General features: G+C 42.8%; 1 protein-coding gene across 1 annotated transcript in view; it reads left to right on the top strand.

The window, feature by feature from the left end:
• The window catches only part of FBN1 (fibrillin 1), a 141,288-nt gene that overhangs the window by 83,799 nt on the left and 39,089 nt on the right, over window positions 1-18,400 (top strand). Inside the window, exons 24-32 of the mRNA XM_075575645.1 lie at window positions 978-1,103; window positions 2,041-2,265; window positions 3,357-3,482; window positions 3,567-3,695; window positions 4,270-4,395; window positions 4,598-4,723; window positions 6,365-6,487; window positions 8,977-9,102; window positions 10,987-11,112. Coding sequence (XP_075431760.1) covers window positions 978-1,103; window positions 2,041-2,265; window positions 3,357-3,482; window positions 3,567-3,695; window positions 4,270-4,395; window positions 4,598-4,723; window positions 6,365-6,487; window positions 8,977-9,102; window positions 10,987-11,112 — 1,233 coding nt within the window. The remainder of the gene's footprint in view (window positions 1-977; window positions 1,104-2,040; window positions 2,266-3,356; window positions 3,483-3,566; window positions 3,696-4,269; window positions 4,396-4,597; window positions 4,724-6,364; window positions 6,488-8,976; window positions 9,103-10,986; window positions 11,113-18,400) is intronic.

Below are 18,400 nucleotides of genomic sequence, written 5' to 3' on the forward strand. Positions count from 1 at the left end.
TTGGTAGCTCTTGAGGACTGGAGTTGGCTACCCCGAGTTTATATTAAAACTCTTTAATTTTTTTCTAGCCTCCACAGTACTGAAGGAGTCTAGTAGGTTGAACTGTTTGAAGTACATAGAACACAATCGAAAACTCCCATTTTATTTTACTGCCGGGATTTTCTGCAGCGGGTTAGCTGGTTTAAGGCCCTCTCTCCACCCACAAGTGCCCCAAACTTTGAAGACCCAGCGCAATGGCCAACAAGATGCTTCCACTGACGTCTTGAAAAGCCAACTCTTTCCAGATGTCAGGTCTCCAAAGGAACTTGTTTTGTATGTGCGAGGGCTCACTCCCCATGACCCAACACTTTGGCACACGATTGTCTTGTGTTCACCATGACTAACCTGGACACGCCTGGGAACAAGCATGCCAAAAGCAACACCAATAAAAAAGGGTGGCCCCATCATATTTGCACTATTAATTAAAAGAATGCAAGAATGTGAAATTGTTAGCTATGTGTTAATGTACCTTGCCAGAGCAGAATTATGAAGTCATACAGTATACACTGTCTGAATCTCAACATCTGTGACAGTAACAAAGTAAAGTATGGTAACCAGTTATTCCCCTTCGGCCAATTTGGAATTTTAATTATTATCTCTGCTTTTTAAATATCTTCAAGTTTCAGATTCATAATTTTTTTATCTTAATATACATGTACTAAATTAAATATTGGCACATGTATAATAATGAGCTCCCAATGTACAGAATTTAGGATGAAGCACAACATATAACACATTTATCGTGGCATCACATCTTCAAGATGAAAAAAAAACCACAAGACAAGATGTTTATAGTAATTTATAAACATCCTTGTAGAGAAGCTACATTTAGCATGAGGATTGGAGGAAACACTGGTTTGAACACGCTAAAAGTGTATTATATATTGTTTTGTTTGTGTTGTCCTATTTATACTAAGCTGGATTTGTTTTGGATGCAGATGTTATCGAATGCGATGTGTTTCCTGGACTGTGCACTAATGGCCAGTGTGTCAATACAATGGGATCCTTTGTCTGCCAATGCCCCAGTGGGATGACGTTGGATGCTTCTGGACGCACATGTCTTGGTATGATCTCACTTGATTTACAAGACAGCTCTCCTGTTGGATGTGCATATTTTGCTGTCTTGTTTAAAACATTCCGGACCCTCCCTCATGAGTAACAGCATTTTTGTTAAACTTACATTACAAAACAAGGATACAATTACAATCTACAGCCGTTACATAATACATTTTAAATGTATGTATTGGTGACTTGATAACTGTATGGAAGAATGAGCAATGTGACGCCCAGGCTTTGTCCATTTTAGGGAATAGCCAGAGGGCAGAAAAATAGTTTGGAAATAAGAACATCTAAGCCATTTCCTGAAAACACCCTGATCTGCTAAAAATAAGAAGATACCAAAAAAAGGGGGGATCTTTAAGCCGTTGCTTCAAAGTTCCCTGATTTCCATATGATGGATTCTGCATACTTTGAAGTTGTGTTGCCTACACTATACACAATTATTATGCTACACTATGCACCATCATTTGTTGTATAAATCTGAGGGTCCTTATGTCTTGTTTCAGTAATGTTATCCAGGGCCGTCTTAACAGCATTATAGGCCCCCGGGCAAAGCAGCGCACTGGGCCCCGCCAACTCTCTGCTACAAGTCGGAATTTTTCTCCTTCTACCGAGTTAGCGGGAGATTTGAATGTTGAGGCGGGTGATCGGAAAATTAGTGTTAAATTCTGGTCTGTGCATAGATTAGCATGGGGCCCCTATGTTCGTGGAGCCCCCGGGCAACTGCCCAGCGTGCCCATGCGTTAAGACGGCACTGATGTTATCTGGTATCTGTCATTACTTTGGTAGTGACACTATTACATACTATTGTAGGGACAGCACCCGTAAAGGACTTTATTTAAGGCATTTATGGTATGTGACCTATGATGATGTGGGCGCTTCACCCTTAATCTGCGTTGGGTGAAAAGATTGAATGAATAAGATTGTGTCCTTTGCCAACAGACATCCGCTTGGAGACGTGCTATCTAAGCCATGAGGAAGAAGAATGCTCTTCTGCTATTGCTGGACGACACAGGATGGACGCATGCTGCTGCTCCGTTGGAGCTGCGTGGGGACCAGAGTGTGAGGAATGCCCTGTCAAGGGAACACCAGAGTTCGAAAGTCTTTGTCCGAGGGGACCAGGCTTTGCTTCTAAGGAGATAACACCTGGAAAAACATTCTCCAAAGGTACCATATTCTAATAGTGCTAGATCCATTTTATAGAAAAGGAAGATACACACTGAAGCAGATGCAGTTATTCTAGGGAACTTTATACATCCACAGTCCATCTTAAAGCAGCAGTTAAAGCAATATCCTACGTGTGTGTGTGTGTGTTTTTTTTTTTAAATAAATTAGTTCTGTGCTATGAGAAAATTCTTGCAGCATTTAAAAATTACAGTCCCCTTCCCCTTCTGATAGGCTCTGGCTCTTGAGCCCCGCCCTCTCTCTAACAGTGAACCAATTGTATCTAGTAACTGCCCAGTCAATCATATTCCAGGAACTACATTGCCCAGAATGCTGTGCAAGAACTGAATTAAATAACCTGGAGTAAGAGATTAATTATAGGAGAAAGGATCGATCTGCAGCTTAGGTTATCACTTGTCAGTGTTCTGATTTAATTGATGCACATATTGAATGGAAAAATTATATATATATATATATATATATATATATATATATTTATTTATTTATTTATTTATTTATTTATTTATTTTAAACGGCAGCTTGAACTGCAGCTTTAAAAGATATCTACATATTTTAGCCACCATACTCCCAGGATGTTTGAATCAGCTGGGAAATTGCTTGCGTATTTTGTATAAATCATACGTATTGTTAGAATAATGTACATTTCAAACAGATTAGGTCACTTGATTGCAATACTTGCCCTTTGATAACATGAATTGTAATAAACATTGAAGTAAATTGTACCCATATTCCTAAGACTGGTATCCTATTTCCCTGTCATATTTCAACATAATGTTTCAGGCTACCCTGATTTTATTCTGTTATTAAAAAAGAATAATACAGTGTAAGTCTTTATTTGACATCCACCTTAATACTCAAAGGTACTCATGAGTTGGGCAACCATTGACATAGCAGATGGTAAAGCACCCTGTGTTTCCTGACAATAGTCCAGCTCCAGAGTTTATCTGAACAACGTTCATTGCTTGCTGTGGTTTTCTCTACGTTGGTCTCAAAGTTTCACTGTGTACCTTATTAATTACACACAACTGATTGAGTTCACGCTTATTTTTATCCCTTCTCCTCCTTACCTACAGACATCAACGAATGTAAAATGATCCCGAGTCTCTGCAAGTATGGCAAATGCAGGAACACTATCGGCAGCTTCAAGTGTAGATGTGACAACGGCTTTGCACTTGATTCAGAAGAAAGAAACTGCACAGGTAAACTGCGGGGTATACGATACCTTCAATATGAAACACAACGACGCTTGGCTGATCTAACGGGACCCTCTTGTTTCTTTGCAGATATCGATGAATGCCGAATATCTCCTGATCTCTGTGGTTTTGGCAACTGCATTAATACACCTGGAGACTTTGAGTGTGACTGCTTTGATGGATATGAAAGTGGATTTATGATGATGAAAAATTGCATGGGTAGGTACTACTCTGCTCGTTTATCGTTTCGTGCAGAATGGCTATTTCAGATCTCGGTTTCAATAACATTTTGTTAAAAGCGGCAATCCATGGAAAGAGGCCGAGCTCAGGGGAGCCGCGTCATGTGATAATGATGAAAGCGTATGAGCGATAGTGCTGGAATATTGACTAGGAGTGGCTCTATGCCATTTCAGCCACATTTATTTATTGAAGTTAGATACATCATTGTGGGTTATAAAGTAGTTTAGATATCAATGTATTTCCCTTTGCTTAAGAATCCGGCACCTTTTCCCCCACAAAAACATCACAAAGAAGAAGCATGTTATGTTTCCAAGAGGTTGATTCAAAACATTAACTGTGGCTTTAAATCTTCCTCCACTTACTCCTACAATAATAACCGCCTGGCTCATTGTATATTGGTACTGGAGATGCACCATGGAGCCCTTTCTTGCTCAGTTATTTTTCTTTTATTGCTGTGTCTTTGTATCTTCTTTACCTGTTCTTCAGTTCTTTTTTTTAACCAGTGGATCCGTTTTGCACATGAACCCAAATAACCGTTGTTTCTGTATTTCAGATATCGATGAGTGCGAAAGAAACCCTCTTTTGTGCCGGGGTGGTATTTGCCATAATACTCCAGGGAGCTTTAAATGTGAATGTCCTCCTGGTCATGAAGTGGCTCCAGATAATTCAGCATGTTTAGGTATGATACTGTATTATATGTTTTAATGATACTGTTACAGAATGCTACCGTATTACACTCAGCTTTAAAGTAGAAAAGATTAGGAAAATATCTATCTTTTCTACCAAGAAGTACAAAGCAGTGTCATATTTGAGAATACTATTTAATGTTCTTAAGGCACGAATATTACAGTTATTGACACCGTTACTCTTATTTCCTGTAGATATCAATGAATGTGAGCTCAGCATGGAACTCTGCAGACATGGGCGTTGTATAAACCTGATTGGAAGATACCAATGTTCATGTGAATCTGGGTATCAATTAACACCAGATAAACTGTCTTGTATTGGTAAGTGCATGGCTTTGAAAGCATTTTTTAGGGAAGATTAGGAGAATGGTGGGAATGGTAATTACAGGGGGGGGAATGGTAATTACAGGGTGGGAATGGTAATTACATGGTGTGGGATTTAGGTATTAAGGGAATGATGGAGCTAAACTGGTACTAAAAGAGGCATTTTTCACTTGTGTTTCTTAATGACAGTGCTCCCAATTTTCCCCATGTGCATGTCATTCGGGTGTCAAAACAAGAAGTTATTGTTCATGACCCATACATTATAAGGGGATATATCCAAATTCAATGTCTATCTCCATCTTTTTCTTTATTTTGTGCATCGAAAATATTGCCAGGTCAGAGGTGGCATGATCTATTTGCCTAATTATCTGCATGACAGCTGAAGATGTTGGTTAACACTCATATGTCATGCAGTGAAAAGCATATGCTAGTGCAAGAATGTTAATATTTACTTTTCTTCATACAATTCCCCCTTAAATGCATAACTAATGGTCACAGGGCAGGGGTTAGCGGCAAATGCAGTGAATTAATTCAAAATATGTGAACCAAAACAAAGCAGAATCTTATGGGACTTTGGATCAGCTCCATGGTTTAAGAAAGCTTTAAACAAAACAAAAAAAGAGAGGGGGGGGGGGAGGATATGGTGATTTAAACAACATGTAACATTTGAGAGTAAATTAAAAATGGAGTATTCTGAATGGGTCACATGGTCTTTTTCTGCAATCTGTTCTTTGCTATTCATTTTGGGGACACTATCATACTGACCATCAGCATTATACAGTACCTCCTTCTATTATATTTGGTCACAAGGATGTCGCAACCCTGATTACACTATTTATATTCCTGGGTCATTACTATTTTCCAGACATCATAATACTCTGTCTTCATTTCCGTTCCGAGGGAAATGTAGGGGAAAGTTTTAGTAGCCCCTACCAACTCTGAAGAAGGGTAGATTTGTTGTAGCTTATGATATTTTTTTTAAGGGACCAACATGCAAATTCTTCATAGCTTCAATCTCCATAACCTTTCATCTGTAAAGAATGGTCATGTTGATCCCTTAAAAAGCATCACAACCTGCAGCGAATTTAGAGAAACGGCTGCATCATAGGGAACCAGGAGTAAATGAGTGCTGGAACTGGAGAACCAGTGTGACTTCATTATGCCAAGAACCGCAAATCTATACAATTAAATAGAAACAATTCGCCAGCTGCAGACAGCCAAAGTTCTGCCGAATAGTTCCACTTTATGATAAGAAACTCTTTGTGCCTTTTTGCGGCCGTACAATCTAGTGCAAATAGCCTTGGTCCAGTAATCCCTCAGGATACTATGATTGCCATTACAGACAAGAACTTGTAAGCCCGAGCATGTGGGTGGTGTGTATATACAGCTAAATAAGGGGCTACCCACTTTTAGTTACAGTACATTCAAATTCATGGTTGGGCTGTCATAGTAAGTATGCTTCTTATTAACTTATTAACTATTATGTTGCTGGGCAATATAATCGCAATATGCTCCAGGACCCCTTTACGTCTGATGGTAACCAGTTGTATCTGCACTTATGGACTGTGGGCATATGTAATGCGGCTCATACCACTCCCCATTGTGTGTTGCTTATCATTTCTTTCTCTCATGTATTAGATATTGACGAGTGCAGTATTTTTAATGGCGGATGTGACAACTTCTGTACAAACTCTGAAGGAAGCTATGAGTGCAGCTGCAGAGAAGGCTTTGCCCTAATGCCAGATCACAGATCGTGTACCGGTAAGCTATTTCCTTATCAGTCTTAATGGGGTGCAATGTGAAACTGGCAAGACCAGGTTGATAACTGGATTTCCTAATTCAGGGTGACATTTATTTCATTTAAACATCAATATTGGAGCACAGAATCAAAAAATATAACTTTTTTTAGTTTCTCCCAAAATTTAATTTCATCTCTGACTTCCACTGCTTATTCTATAATAGAGTAATACCAAATGTTACTTTGATTCAATATTATTTTTAGCTCTAACGTGCAAAGTACAAAATGTAATACTGAGCGGCAGATCAATAGCTAGTTGTATTTAGTTCACTTATGCATTTCTAGGTCATAGATCATTTGAACTCGCATATGTCAGTCTACAGATTCACCCATCACATCTCTGTGAAAGTGGGGTTTTATAAGAGTACTCCATGATACTGAACAATACAACGTTATTCAAGAGCTTCGCTCACTAAGTTGCTCTAATTTAGTGATATTGATCAGTGTGTTTGTAATGTTGTTTTGAGTTCTTAGGCCTCGGTCCCAGTGTCTACTGCTGCGCTCGCTATGGCGTGCGCTGCAGGAACACGTTCTGCCCACTCAATGGGGCGGGTTCCAGTAGCTGTCTGCGCAGGCGTGTAGCGATCGCGATGCGCACCCACATTTTCTGCCGACGAGATTTTTGTGTTTTTCTTGTGGCGACGGAGCGCTGGCCACGTCACGGCGGTGTTTCAGCTAATGAAGGCAAACCAGCAATGTGACGTCATGGCCGCGCCCCCGCCACGCCTTCCCTCCCCCCCACCACCCCGTCGGATCTCCTGCTCCTCACCGAAAGCTCAACCAGAGACCGCAGATCGCGGCTTTCACACGCGGCGCTCGTGCAGCAGTGTACTCTGGGGCCCGTAGCCTTAGGATACTCTTGAGAACAGCAGGATTTCATAATCATCACTTTGTATGTGAAGGACCTGCAATGCAAGACAACACAGACCCCTTAGGCACCGCACATATTAACTATCACATACAAAGGCCCGTGTACTAGGGTCTATAAGCTTAATGTGCTAAAGTTTAGCACCCTTTTTAGTCAATCTGGGCCTTAGGATCACGTAGGTCCCTAACCCAGGCACGGCTAAGGAAAGGTTGCAAACTCTTCTGTCTAAAACTAATTGCCAATTTAGCAACCGTCAATCTATCCTCTGGTAGCAGTGGAATGAAAACTGAAATGGTTATTATGGGCAGTGCCTTGACGGAGCCACTCAGTGACCCGCAGTGGTGTGAGGTGAGGCAGCCGAGTTTGCTGCCAAGATCAAGACGTCCACATAATAGACTATTTACGAAAGCGTAGATTTATTGTGCAAATACTGACAACCTTTCCCTCTATTTGGAATGGAACGGCCGTAGCGGGAACAAAACAAGTCTATCACAAGCAAGTTCTGAGTCCAACCATATGCGAGACGGAGCCCAACTTAGCACTCTGTTAGTTTTTTTTACATTTAAAACATTACAGGGTCGATGAAAAAAAGTGGTAGAGATCAAAAAGTGTATCAAGAGCAGGTGTGGGCAATCCCTGTCCTCAAGGACATCCAACTGGTCAGGTTTCAAGGAAATCCCTGCTTCAGCACAGGTGGCTCAATTAGTGGCTCAGTTGAAGCACAGATAGCCTTACAAACTGACCTGTCGGTGGCCCTTCATTACCGGAGTTGCCCAGCCCTGTTCTAGAGGTACTAGAAATCTTCACTGCAAATCTGTGTTTCAGGATGAGAAACTGGTTAATGTTTTATGCAGCTATATCTGACTGTAAGTCACAATGTACTTGTTATATCTTCTCCCTATATTTGTATTTATGTTTGTATATACATAGTAGCAACCATGTATGGAGCATTTTACAGAGACATTATACATTATATACAGGCATACCCCGGTTTAAGGACACTCACTTTAAGTACACTCGCGAGTAAGGACATATCGCCCAATAGGCAAATGGCAGCTCACGCATGCGCCTGTCAGCACGTCCTGAACAACAATACCGCTTCCCTACCTGTACCGAAGCTGCGCGCAAGTGGGGAGACTATAGAGCCTGGTACAAATGCGTTATTTACATCAGTTATGCACATATATGACGATTGCAGTACAGTACATGCATCAATAAGTGGGAAAAAGGTACTGTAGTGCTTCACTTTAAGTACATTTTCGCTTTACATACATGCTCCGGTCCCATTGCGTACGTTAATGCGGGGTATGCCTGTACTGTAATACAGGGAAGAATCTGACAAACAAGGAAAAGTGCATTATGCACAAAAGTAACCATTTGATGAAAGATCAGCGACTTCAAATATGTATTTGGTCTTCAGTAAGTCACGCAGTTGATGACAATTAAAATGGGAATCATTTTAAGTAATGTTGGTCTTTAACATACAAATATAAAGTGTGTTAATTTTATAACAAAATGACCAGTGACCTACACGGTAATTCATCTTTTACTTGTTTTTTTTTTCCACGCCATGTTTCTCTTTAGACATTGATGAATGTGAAAATAATCCGAATATCTGTGATGGCGGCCAGTGTACTAACATACCAGGAGAATACCGGTGCCTTTGTTATGACGGGTACATGGCATCTAATGATATGAAGAGTTGTCTAGGTAAGTAAACAATGTTAGTTTATTATGCAATAATTTAGGATTGCGACATTTACGTTTTTAGAATACGGGACGCGGAAATCCAGTATGAAAGTGTGACGCGATAATGAGGGATGAATGATTTGCAAATGCTGTTAGCTGAATGGTGTCTCCTGCTTAACCGCGGGGTTCTTTGGTATTTATCATCTCTGCTCTTGGCCGGGTGGGGAAAGATGCGCGCTGACCTAACGAGTAGCGGTGGGAGAAAAAGTAACGCCTAATGGGTGGGTGGCATAGTACTGTGAGATGACCAGGCAGTGTCCTAACATTATTATTTAAATAATTTAGTAAGGCTTTTTCTATCGGAAAAGGGAACTATTACACTCAAGTAGAAATCTATGACTTTTTTTATGACTGATTTCATTACAGTCATTTGGAGTTCAGGCATTTCCCATAAAGACAGTAAATTATGGGACAATTATGCATCCCAACAGACAAGGGGACAAGTCAAGGAAATAAGGGACAATCCCGTATATATGGGACGTCTGGCAACCCTACAGTAACTTCACTGCTGTCACAGTGAGAACTAGAATAATTTCAGAACCAGTATCTTCATGACGATATGACATGAAAAGTAATAGTATCATATGCATTCTACATGCTCTCATGGTTATACTGCCCAACTCTATACAAAATGTTATCATGCAGTTAAAAAATGTTTTTTGCTTCCATACTTAGTTTCACACAAGACCATCAAGTTGTAAAAAGAAACCTGATGGTGATGAAACGTGTAACTAATTCTGGGATTTGCTCATAGTTTAATTCCGCGTGTCTAATTTCCATAGGAAATCATTCATTTTGGGGGTTTTAGTCTTACCACCTATGTAAGTGAGTTATTGCCATAAAATTGGACCCTATCAATATCTAGCGCCCATTCACAATAAGTTCACAATAGATACATTAAATAAGAATTTTAATCAGGTAGTGTTAGGACCTGCAAATTTGGTCATGCCTTGATGTGGCTCACAGGCTTATAATGCTTTGGCCAATGGGTTTAACTAAATGACCCTTTTTCAAGAGAATATATAGGTATTTCAATTTGTATTTTTGTCATATTGGATGTAGCTTTGAGCTTCTCTGTCTTTTTTGTTGTACACAATAGATACTGGGCAGATTAATGATAAGATATTTGTAAATCTGTCTAACCTTTTAGTATCCCTCAAGCGTTTAATGTACAGTATTTCATGTAACCTATATTTATCTTTCTTTAAGAAGGGTCAGCAGGATAGCCCTATAGTAATAACGTAGGATTAGTATTATGGAAAAAAGCAAAACCTCAGCGCTATACCCCTAATAATGTGATACACACGTGCGTGAAATACAGTACTGGTGATGCAGGATTAATACAAAGACAAATAATAATACTTAAGTAAATATTGGTGTGATAAATGACCACCGCTAAGGATTCGGAAGTCCTGCAGCCGGGAGGTCACGAGTATTGTCCAGATCCTTTGTTGGCCCTTAGAGAAAAAAGGTTGTCCACCTCGGCGCTTTTCTTCCTCAATCGGTGCTCAGTGTAATATATAAAAGAAAACAGTGCGTCACTATACACTGTTTTCTTTTCCTTTTGTTATATATTACACTGAGCACCGATTGAGGAAGAACAGTGCCGAGGTGGACAACCTTTTTTCTCATAGGATTAGTATACAGTAGGAACATTTTCAAGATTTGCTACTCTATAGAGAACGGGGTGCAGGTAGTATTGATTTGTATTTGCAGATCAGCTACATGAGTATCTTATCCATGTGTAAACGTTTGCTTTTTTGCTAACAGACTGGCACAAAGTCAGATATGTTGTGTGTGAGCTTCGCTATTCTTGCCCATCATGCAATTTGTATCTTGTTGCAGATGTTGATGAGTGTGAACTTCATTTAAACATCTGTCTGAGTGGAAGCTGCGAGAACACCAAAGGCTCGTTCATCTGTCATTGTGATGCTGGTTACTCCGGCAAGAAAGGAACAACTGGATGCACAGGTAACGTACGCTTAACATACACATTTGCCAACGTACCGTATACCAATGTCAACATCTGGAATTCAAGAATGAGGTTTCCTTTCATGGTTACTTCATACATATCTGTTTGTAATTGCTGTGCTCTCAACTGTGATTGCTATACTACTTTGAGTGAAGCACTTAAGGGGTCATTCATTAAAGTGCTATGGTGCCGATCTGGTACTACCCCTTGGAAACTTTCATTGAATTCAATGGGAGTAGTAGTGACCGGTCAGAAGTATCGCACCAGTGAATGAGCCTTTAACCCGTGGTGCTGTTTCTGTTCCGGCCTTCGGGGCTGAATGTGGCAGGGAGCCACTTCAGTGTGTTACGCGATGGAGCGCCGATGATATACAGCACTTTTATTGACATACACTGTACGTCATTAGGGCACAGAAGGGGTTCAGAGCCATATTTAGTAAGCATTTGTAAACCATTAGGGGGTCTATGTTTCAGGGCAATTTGCTCCAATTTTGTCCTGTCTGCCCCAGCTTTCACCTCGGGGAGAGTCAGTAGGACGAGTTGGGGGGTAGTTACATGGTGCACAGATTATGAGATGTATCACATTCTGCGTCTCTGCCCCAGCATGCACCTCGGGGAGAGTCAGTAGGAGGAGTTGGGGGGAGTTACATAGTGCACAGATTATAATGAGATGGATCACATTCTGCATCTCTGCCCCAGCTTGCACCTTGGGGGGAGTCAGTAGGAGGAGTTGGGGAGGAGTTACATGGGGCACAGAATGTCATTTTCTCCCCACCCCCAAGCCTGTCTCTCTCCTCTCCCCCAGTATTTCTTTCTCTTCTTACACTGTTTATCTCATTATCTCTGTTCTCTCCTTATGTATTTATCTTATTTTCCCCTCAAGTATTTTTATCCTCCCTCTATTCTCAATCATGCCATTCTCTTTATTTAATCCCCCATGTATTTTCCCCTATCTCATCTTCTCTCTAACAATCTGATGTTTCTTTTCCCAGCATCTTTTTCTCTTTTCTTTCCCTTTCCTCTCTCTTTCCCCATCGTCTCTCTCTCTCTCTCTCTCTCTCTCTCTTTTCTCCCCCTCATGTCTCTCTGTTATATGCCCTTCATGTTTCTCTTTTCTCCCCCTCATGTCTCTCGTCTCCCCCTCGTGTCTCCCTTCCCCACTTCACGTGTCTCTTCTCCCCCTCATGTGTCTCTTCTCCCCCTCATGTGTCTCTTCTCCCCCTCATGTGTCTCTTCTCCCCCTCACGTGTCTCTTCTCCCCCTCACGTGTCTCTTCTCCCCCTCACGTGTCTCTTCTCCCCCTCACGTGTCTCTTCTCCCCTTCACATCTCTCTTCTCCTCCTCATTTCTCTCTTCTCCTCCTCATGTCTCTCTCCGCCCTCCTCATGTGTCTCTTTCCTCCCATTCATATCTCTTTCCTTCCCCTCATGTCTCTCTCTCTTCTCCCCCCCATGTCTCTCTCTTCTCCCCCTCATGTCTGTCGCTCTCTTCCTCCTCCTCATGTCTGTCGCTCTCTACCTCCCCCTCATGTCTCTCTCTTCTCTCTTGTATTATATATTCTTTGTGTTTTTATGTCTGTATTTCCCCCTTCTGATTTAACCCTTCCTTCCCTCACACCTTTCCCAGCCTGTCTCTGAGGCTGCAGCCCCACGCTGCTCTACTTGAGGCCCCACCCCTGACCTAGGCCCCGCAAACCTGCAGAGGCTCTGCAAAGGCAGGGATTCCCCATCTGTGATTTTTCTGCTCCATCTCAGGCCCCCGCAGGGAATTAATGTGCAGGTAGCCAGGGCCGGGCCCCTAGCCCCACCGGGCTCGCGACACCAGTCCTGGCTGTCCCCCATGCTCTCAGGTCTATAGATGAGAATATCATTATAATTATACCAGCTTAATGGTATCTGCGACAGGGTGAAGTCAGGAACTGATAATTATGCCTGGGACACATACATCTGAGTCCTTCATCCAGCACTCAGAAGGTTAAACCAATAAGAATACTTGGACAATCAGGAAGTAAGCTGAGACAGCTGACAACCAGCTTTATAAGGAGACTACTGCTTGTAGTAGGTGGCTGACTCAGACTACATAGCTGTCCTATCCAGAAGGATTTCATAAACTCTCTCTATGGACAGAGATTCCCAAACAAAGATACAGTAAGGACTTTAATATTGTTCCATAACTATTGTGGTATATATTTAGGGGTTGGGAACTGGACAAAGCCAGCCAGCCCGATAGGGCCTGGAATGTTTAGCAAGATCTCCCTATGGGGAGTAGGCGTTCTTTTTATGAGTTTTGTTTTGCCTTAAAGGGACAGTGAGACAAACTGTTTATTTGTGTTTTTGAGAAATAAAACCACTCAACATTTGGTTTACCCTGAAAATGCACGTGTGGACTCTTGTCTGACCTAACCTACATGCCGCCCTGCCACAGTATCCCTTTTATTTTTGGATAACCTAACAAAAGGGCGTGTTTCCCTTTTTTTCCTAGAAACTGCATGGCAACCTTTCACTGTGGTTTTCAGTACTAAAGAGATGAAGTGTACTGTAGACATTCTCAGCTCCGTACCAAACCACATACCATGCGTTTTACATCTGGAGCAACTGCCTGTTACGGACATGCAAAAGCTGATCTGAATCCAAAACATTGTTAATCTGACTTGTAAATCAGAAACTCAACATTTATCCGGCCCTAATGCAAAATTATAAACAGAGAGCACAGTTTCCTTACAGCATATGTTTTTTTGTGTCATATGTTATGGCAATCATTATAAACAAAGTAGGCATTAAGTACAAGATGATGATAGGGTGATATTATCACACATCCCTAAAACAATAAGTGTGTATCATGGGTAGGGTTTCTGAAATGTAGGAGGGTGAGGCAAAGCCTAATAATTCGGGAACACTTTGAGGCATCTTCTTACTACCTAAGAATAAGGAAATATTAACCCTTTCAACTTAAAAAAACTCAATGTTTCAGTTGAAAACCACTCATAAATATTTTTTAATGTCGTTTGTTCCTCCCAATTCCCATTAGAAATTGTGACGTAAGCATTTAAGGGGGCAATCCCTCTTAGAAGTGAATTAATGGCGGAACATATTTAAAAAGGTCAAATCTGTCTGATGCCTTTAAAAAAATAATATATATATATATCACCTTTAAGTATTTTAAAATCATATTCCCTTTTGTGTGATCAACAAGAGCTTGTACAACTGCTGGCAGTCTCTAGATTAACTTTGTGAGTGGCCTTATTAAGTACTGTACATGGTACGTCACAAGCCCTGGCTGTGCTGGTGGGGGACTGGCGGCCCCAACAGAGCGCTCGTCCTGATCGAAGAGGAAGAGGAGCCTTCTCCTCTTCTGTGTGCTTTGGGCGGGGGGTACCAGTCATGTGATCACTTCTTAACCGATCCAATCACTGCAAATGCCGAGGTCCACTAGCACAGGGGTCGCAAACTTTTTTCCCTGCGCCCCCCTGCCGGCTGTCCCCTCACTCCCGCGCCCCCCCCCAACCCCAACTTACCCGCGCACCGGCGTAATGACGTCACGTGACGTCACATGATCTCGCAGCGTCATTTTGACGCCGCGTTGCCATGGCGACGCAGGGAGGAAACCGCCGGAGCCACGGTGAGTTAGGTTTACAGAGGCTCTGCAGCTCCCCCGGCACTTAATTTAACTGCCTTCGGGAAGCGCGCGGGGCCTCTGTAAACCCCCCTCCCCCCCCCCCCGTCGGCAGTCTCGCACCCCCAGTTTGCGCACCGCTGCACTAGCACACTGGTTTGGTCGGACCTCCAGCACCAAAAAGGTTAAACGGTAGGATTCCGTTGTTTCGTGTACAAAACGTGACAACTATGTCCTCTGGGTTCCATTAGGGTTTTGTCTAAATATTTCAGTTCCCTTGTCATTACGGATTGTTTCCATTTTAACAAATAAACATGCTTTATTTCCCTAATCACTCAGCGTTCAGCATCCACCCACTGTCATGCCCTGCATTCCCATCCCACACAGATGTTCATTTTTTCCCTTCTCAGTAAGATTGCGGGTAAAGTTCAGACAAACATTTTGCTCCTTGACTGGATTATATTACCTATATAACAGATGGATCCCTGGAGTAATCAACATGAAAGCCATGCAGAACGAATCTAAAACATGAGAACTTACCATCATTCATAGCAAATTGTTGGTTGCTTAATATTGCGTTTTAATAATAAATGTGCCAGTTAACTTAAGTTCAGAACCTGACAGTTCTCAAAGTATGAGTTGGGAAAAACAAAGGTCTTGGAAGACGCCATCAACCTTCGATTTTGTGCTTTAAGATGTAGGCGCTGGAAACATGCCAAGCGATTTCCACCTTGCAAATACTGCCTGGTTAGCGTTGATATAATACATATCTCCAAGGTAAGGGGGGAATTGGTTGTGTGATATTCTTCACTAGGTAGCTTTAACCTTCAAATATATATATACATGAGGGCTTCGGTAATACGCCGGAATCCGTCCCGCAAGCCGCCGTCGGATTGCGGATCCAATGTTAACCCACGGCGGTAAACATTGCATAATCCGTTCCGATGTCGGATAATGCATTCAGCGGAAAACAGACCATCAGATAGCGAGGACCAACTGTATATATGTATATGTATATGTATATGTATATGTATATATAATATATATATATATATATATATATATATATATATTGTGACAGAAACCAGGGGATGGTAATAAATTCCGTATATAGGGCTCCCAGGATACTAGACAGTTTCTATCCTGTTTGGCCTGGGAGTGCAGCCTTATAATACATACACTCCATCCCACAGTTTGGCAAGCGCTGGAACTGAGGGATGAGAGATCCAGAACAGAGTTTGTCTGCTGCCTGATTTCTGTCACCTGTCATGCTAATTAGGAATCAGGTATGAAAGACTGATTTCCTGTTTGCTCTGGTCTCCCCACAAGAGCCAGGAGGCTGGAAGGCTGCTGAACTACAGAGGGGAGAAGCCTCTTCCCCAAACAGGTTCAATCTTTCTGTTCATTTGTGTAAGACTGCAAAAGTACCGTGTTTTGATGTTGGAAGTGGAAAAGCCACTTCCAACCCTGAGTCAGGGATATCTAAGTTAAGTTATCGCTCAGGTGAGCAGCTTTTGTTTTGATCTGTTTTCTGTTGTATGCACTGTGGCAGTCTCAGTGCCTAGGACTGAATAAACCAGGCATAGCCTGTTTAAAGGAACAGTACGTGACGCCTCATCATTTAACCTACCCTAAAAGACCGTGTTCTAAACAGTCCCGGACAAACGACGGAGCCCCGGAGTAAGCCGTTTGTCACATATGGTGGAGAATGCGGGCAGAACACTAGGGGGTCTGCGGGTTGAAGAACTTTGAAAAAAAAAAAAAAAAAAAAGTTTTTTTCATCCTCTGCAAACAAGATGGAAGACGTGGTGGGTGCGCTGGTACGCAATGTCGCTGCCCAGAAAGACGCGAATGAAACCCAGCAACAGCTGTTAATAGCCCAGCAAGAAACTAATGCAAACCAGCAGCAGACGAATGCAGCCCATCAACAGCTGCTAATAGCCCAGCAAGAGATTAATGCCAACCAGCAACAGGCGAATGCCAACCAGCAACAGGCGAATGCAAACCAGCAACAGACGAATGAAGCCCTGCAAAACGCGAATGCAAACCAGCAAGAGACAAACCGCTTGCTGAGAGAGGAGCAACAGCGGTTCGCTCAGGGCTTACAGCAGGAACTCGAGATCCTGAGGGGGACTATCAGTAACCTTCCACTGGCAGCGGCAGCCCCAGTACCGAAAATGACCAGGGCAAGCCACTACCTTCAGAAGATGGGACCCTCGGATGATGTGGAAGCCTATCTTCTCACGTTTGAACGCACGGCACAGAGAGAGGGATGGCCAGAAGCTGAGTGGGCTGGTCTAATCGCACCCTTCCTAAGCGGCGAACCCCAGAAGGCTTACTTTGATCTAGAGCCAGCCGAAGCTAACGTCTATGCAAAATTGAAGTTCGAGATCCTCGCCCGCCTCGGCGTAACCACGGCTGTTCGCGCCCAAAGGTTTCACGCATGGTCCTTCACGATGGATAAAGCCACCCGAAGCCAGATGTATGACCTCATCCACCTCGCCCGGAAGTGGCTACAACCCGAGATCAACTCAGCCAGCCACATCGTGGAACGGTTGGTCATGGACCAGTTCTTGAGGAAACTTCCCTCTGCCTTACGCCGTTGGGTCAGTCGGAGTGACCCCCACAATGCGGATGAGCTTGTGGCCCTCGTAGAAAGGTACAATGCAGCAGAAGAGCACCCGCAACCCACAGTCGTGGAGCAACCCCACTACCCGAGGTTCCAGGACTCTTCCAGAGACGGTAAAAGGGTACCGGGGTTAAGGGGTGCTGAAGAGCGGCGACCACCTTCACGCAGCACCAGCAACAGTGGTTCGCACACTAAGGGCAATAGCCAACATGGGGAGCCGGGAAAAGGCTCTAAGTGGGACACAGACTATGTACCTAAATGTGTAAATTGTCATGAGAGGGGCCACACAGCAAAAATCTGTCCACTAAATGATGAGCCCATGCAATGCAACAGCGTGGAACCTTATTCGCTGTTGTCCCAATGTATGGGCCCTAGCCCAGAGGACCCCTTGAATAACCATCTGTGGGCATTTGTAAAGGTTAATGGTAAGAGGGTTCGGGCACTTCTTGACTCTGGGAGCATGGTCACACTAGTGTCCGAATACCTCTTGCCCATTAAGAAGAAACAGGGAAACAGTTCACAAAGAGTGGCAATTTGTTGTATACATGGGGATAATCATGAATATTCCACTGTTGATGTTTTTTTTGAAACAGAGTTTGGTTCTTTAGATTTCAAGGTGGGTATTGTACCCAAACTGGCACATGATGTGTTAATAGGGACCGACTTTCCCCATTTTCTAAAAATGTGGTCCCCCGCTCAGAATAGCGCCCAGAGTTCAATAGCGGACCATAATGAAGTATTAGAAGAAACAAATCCTTTCCCTTTTTCAGAAATGGAGGTTGACGAGGGCCCAAATAAGAAGGGGGAAAAGGAGGAGTGCTGTAAAATTCCCTTCCCCATCACTACTTTGGTAGGGAATACCCCAAATCAAGATGTTGAGCAGACACTTACCACCCCAGAACCGGATAAGACCCTCGCTGACATAGAGGTCAGTCCTGGGAGTTTTAAGAAGGCCCAGTGGGAGGACCCCACATTAGCGGTAGCAAGGGGAAATATACGGGACCAGAATAGTACTCCTGGCCAACCAGATAGGTCACTTGCTTACCC

The sequence above is a fragment of the Ascaphus truei genome, chromosome 18, assembly GCF_040206685.1.
Source record: "Ascaphus truei isolate aAscTru1 chromosome 18, aAscTru1.hap1, whole genome shotgun sequence".
NCBI lineage: Eukaryota > Metazoa > Chordata > Amphibia > Anura > Ascaphidae > Ascaphus > Ascaphus truei.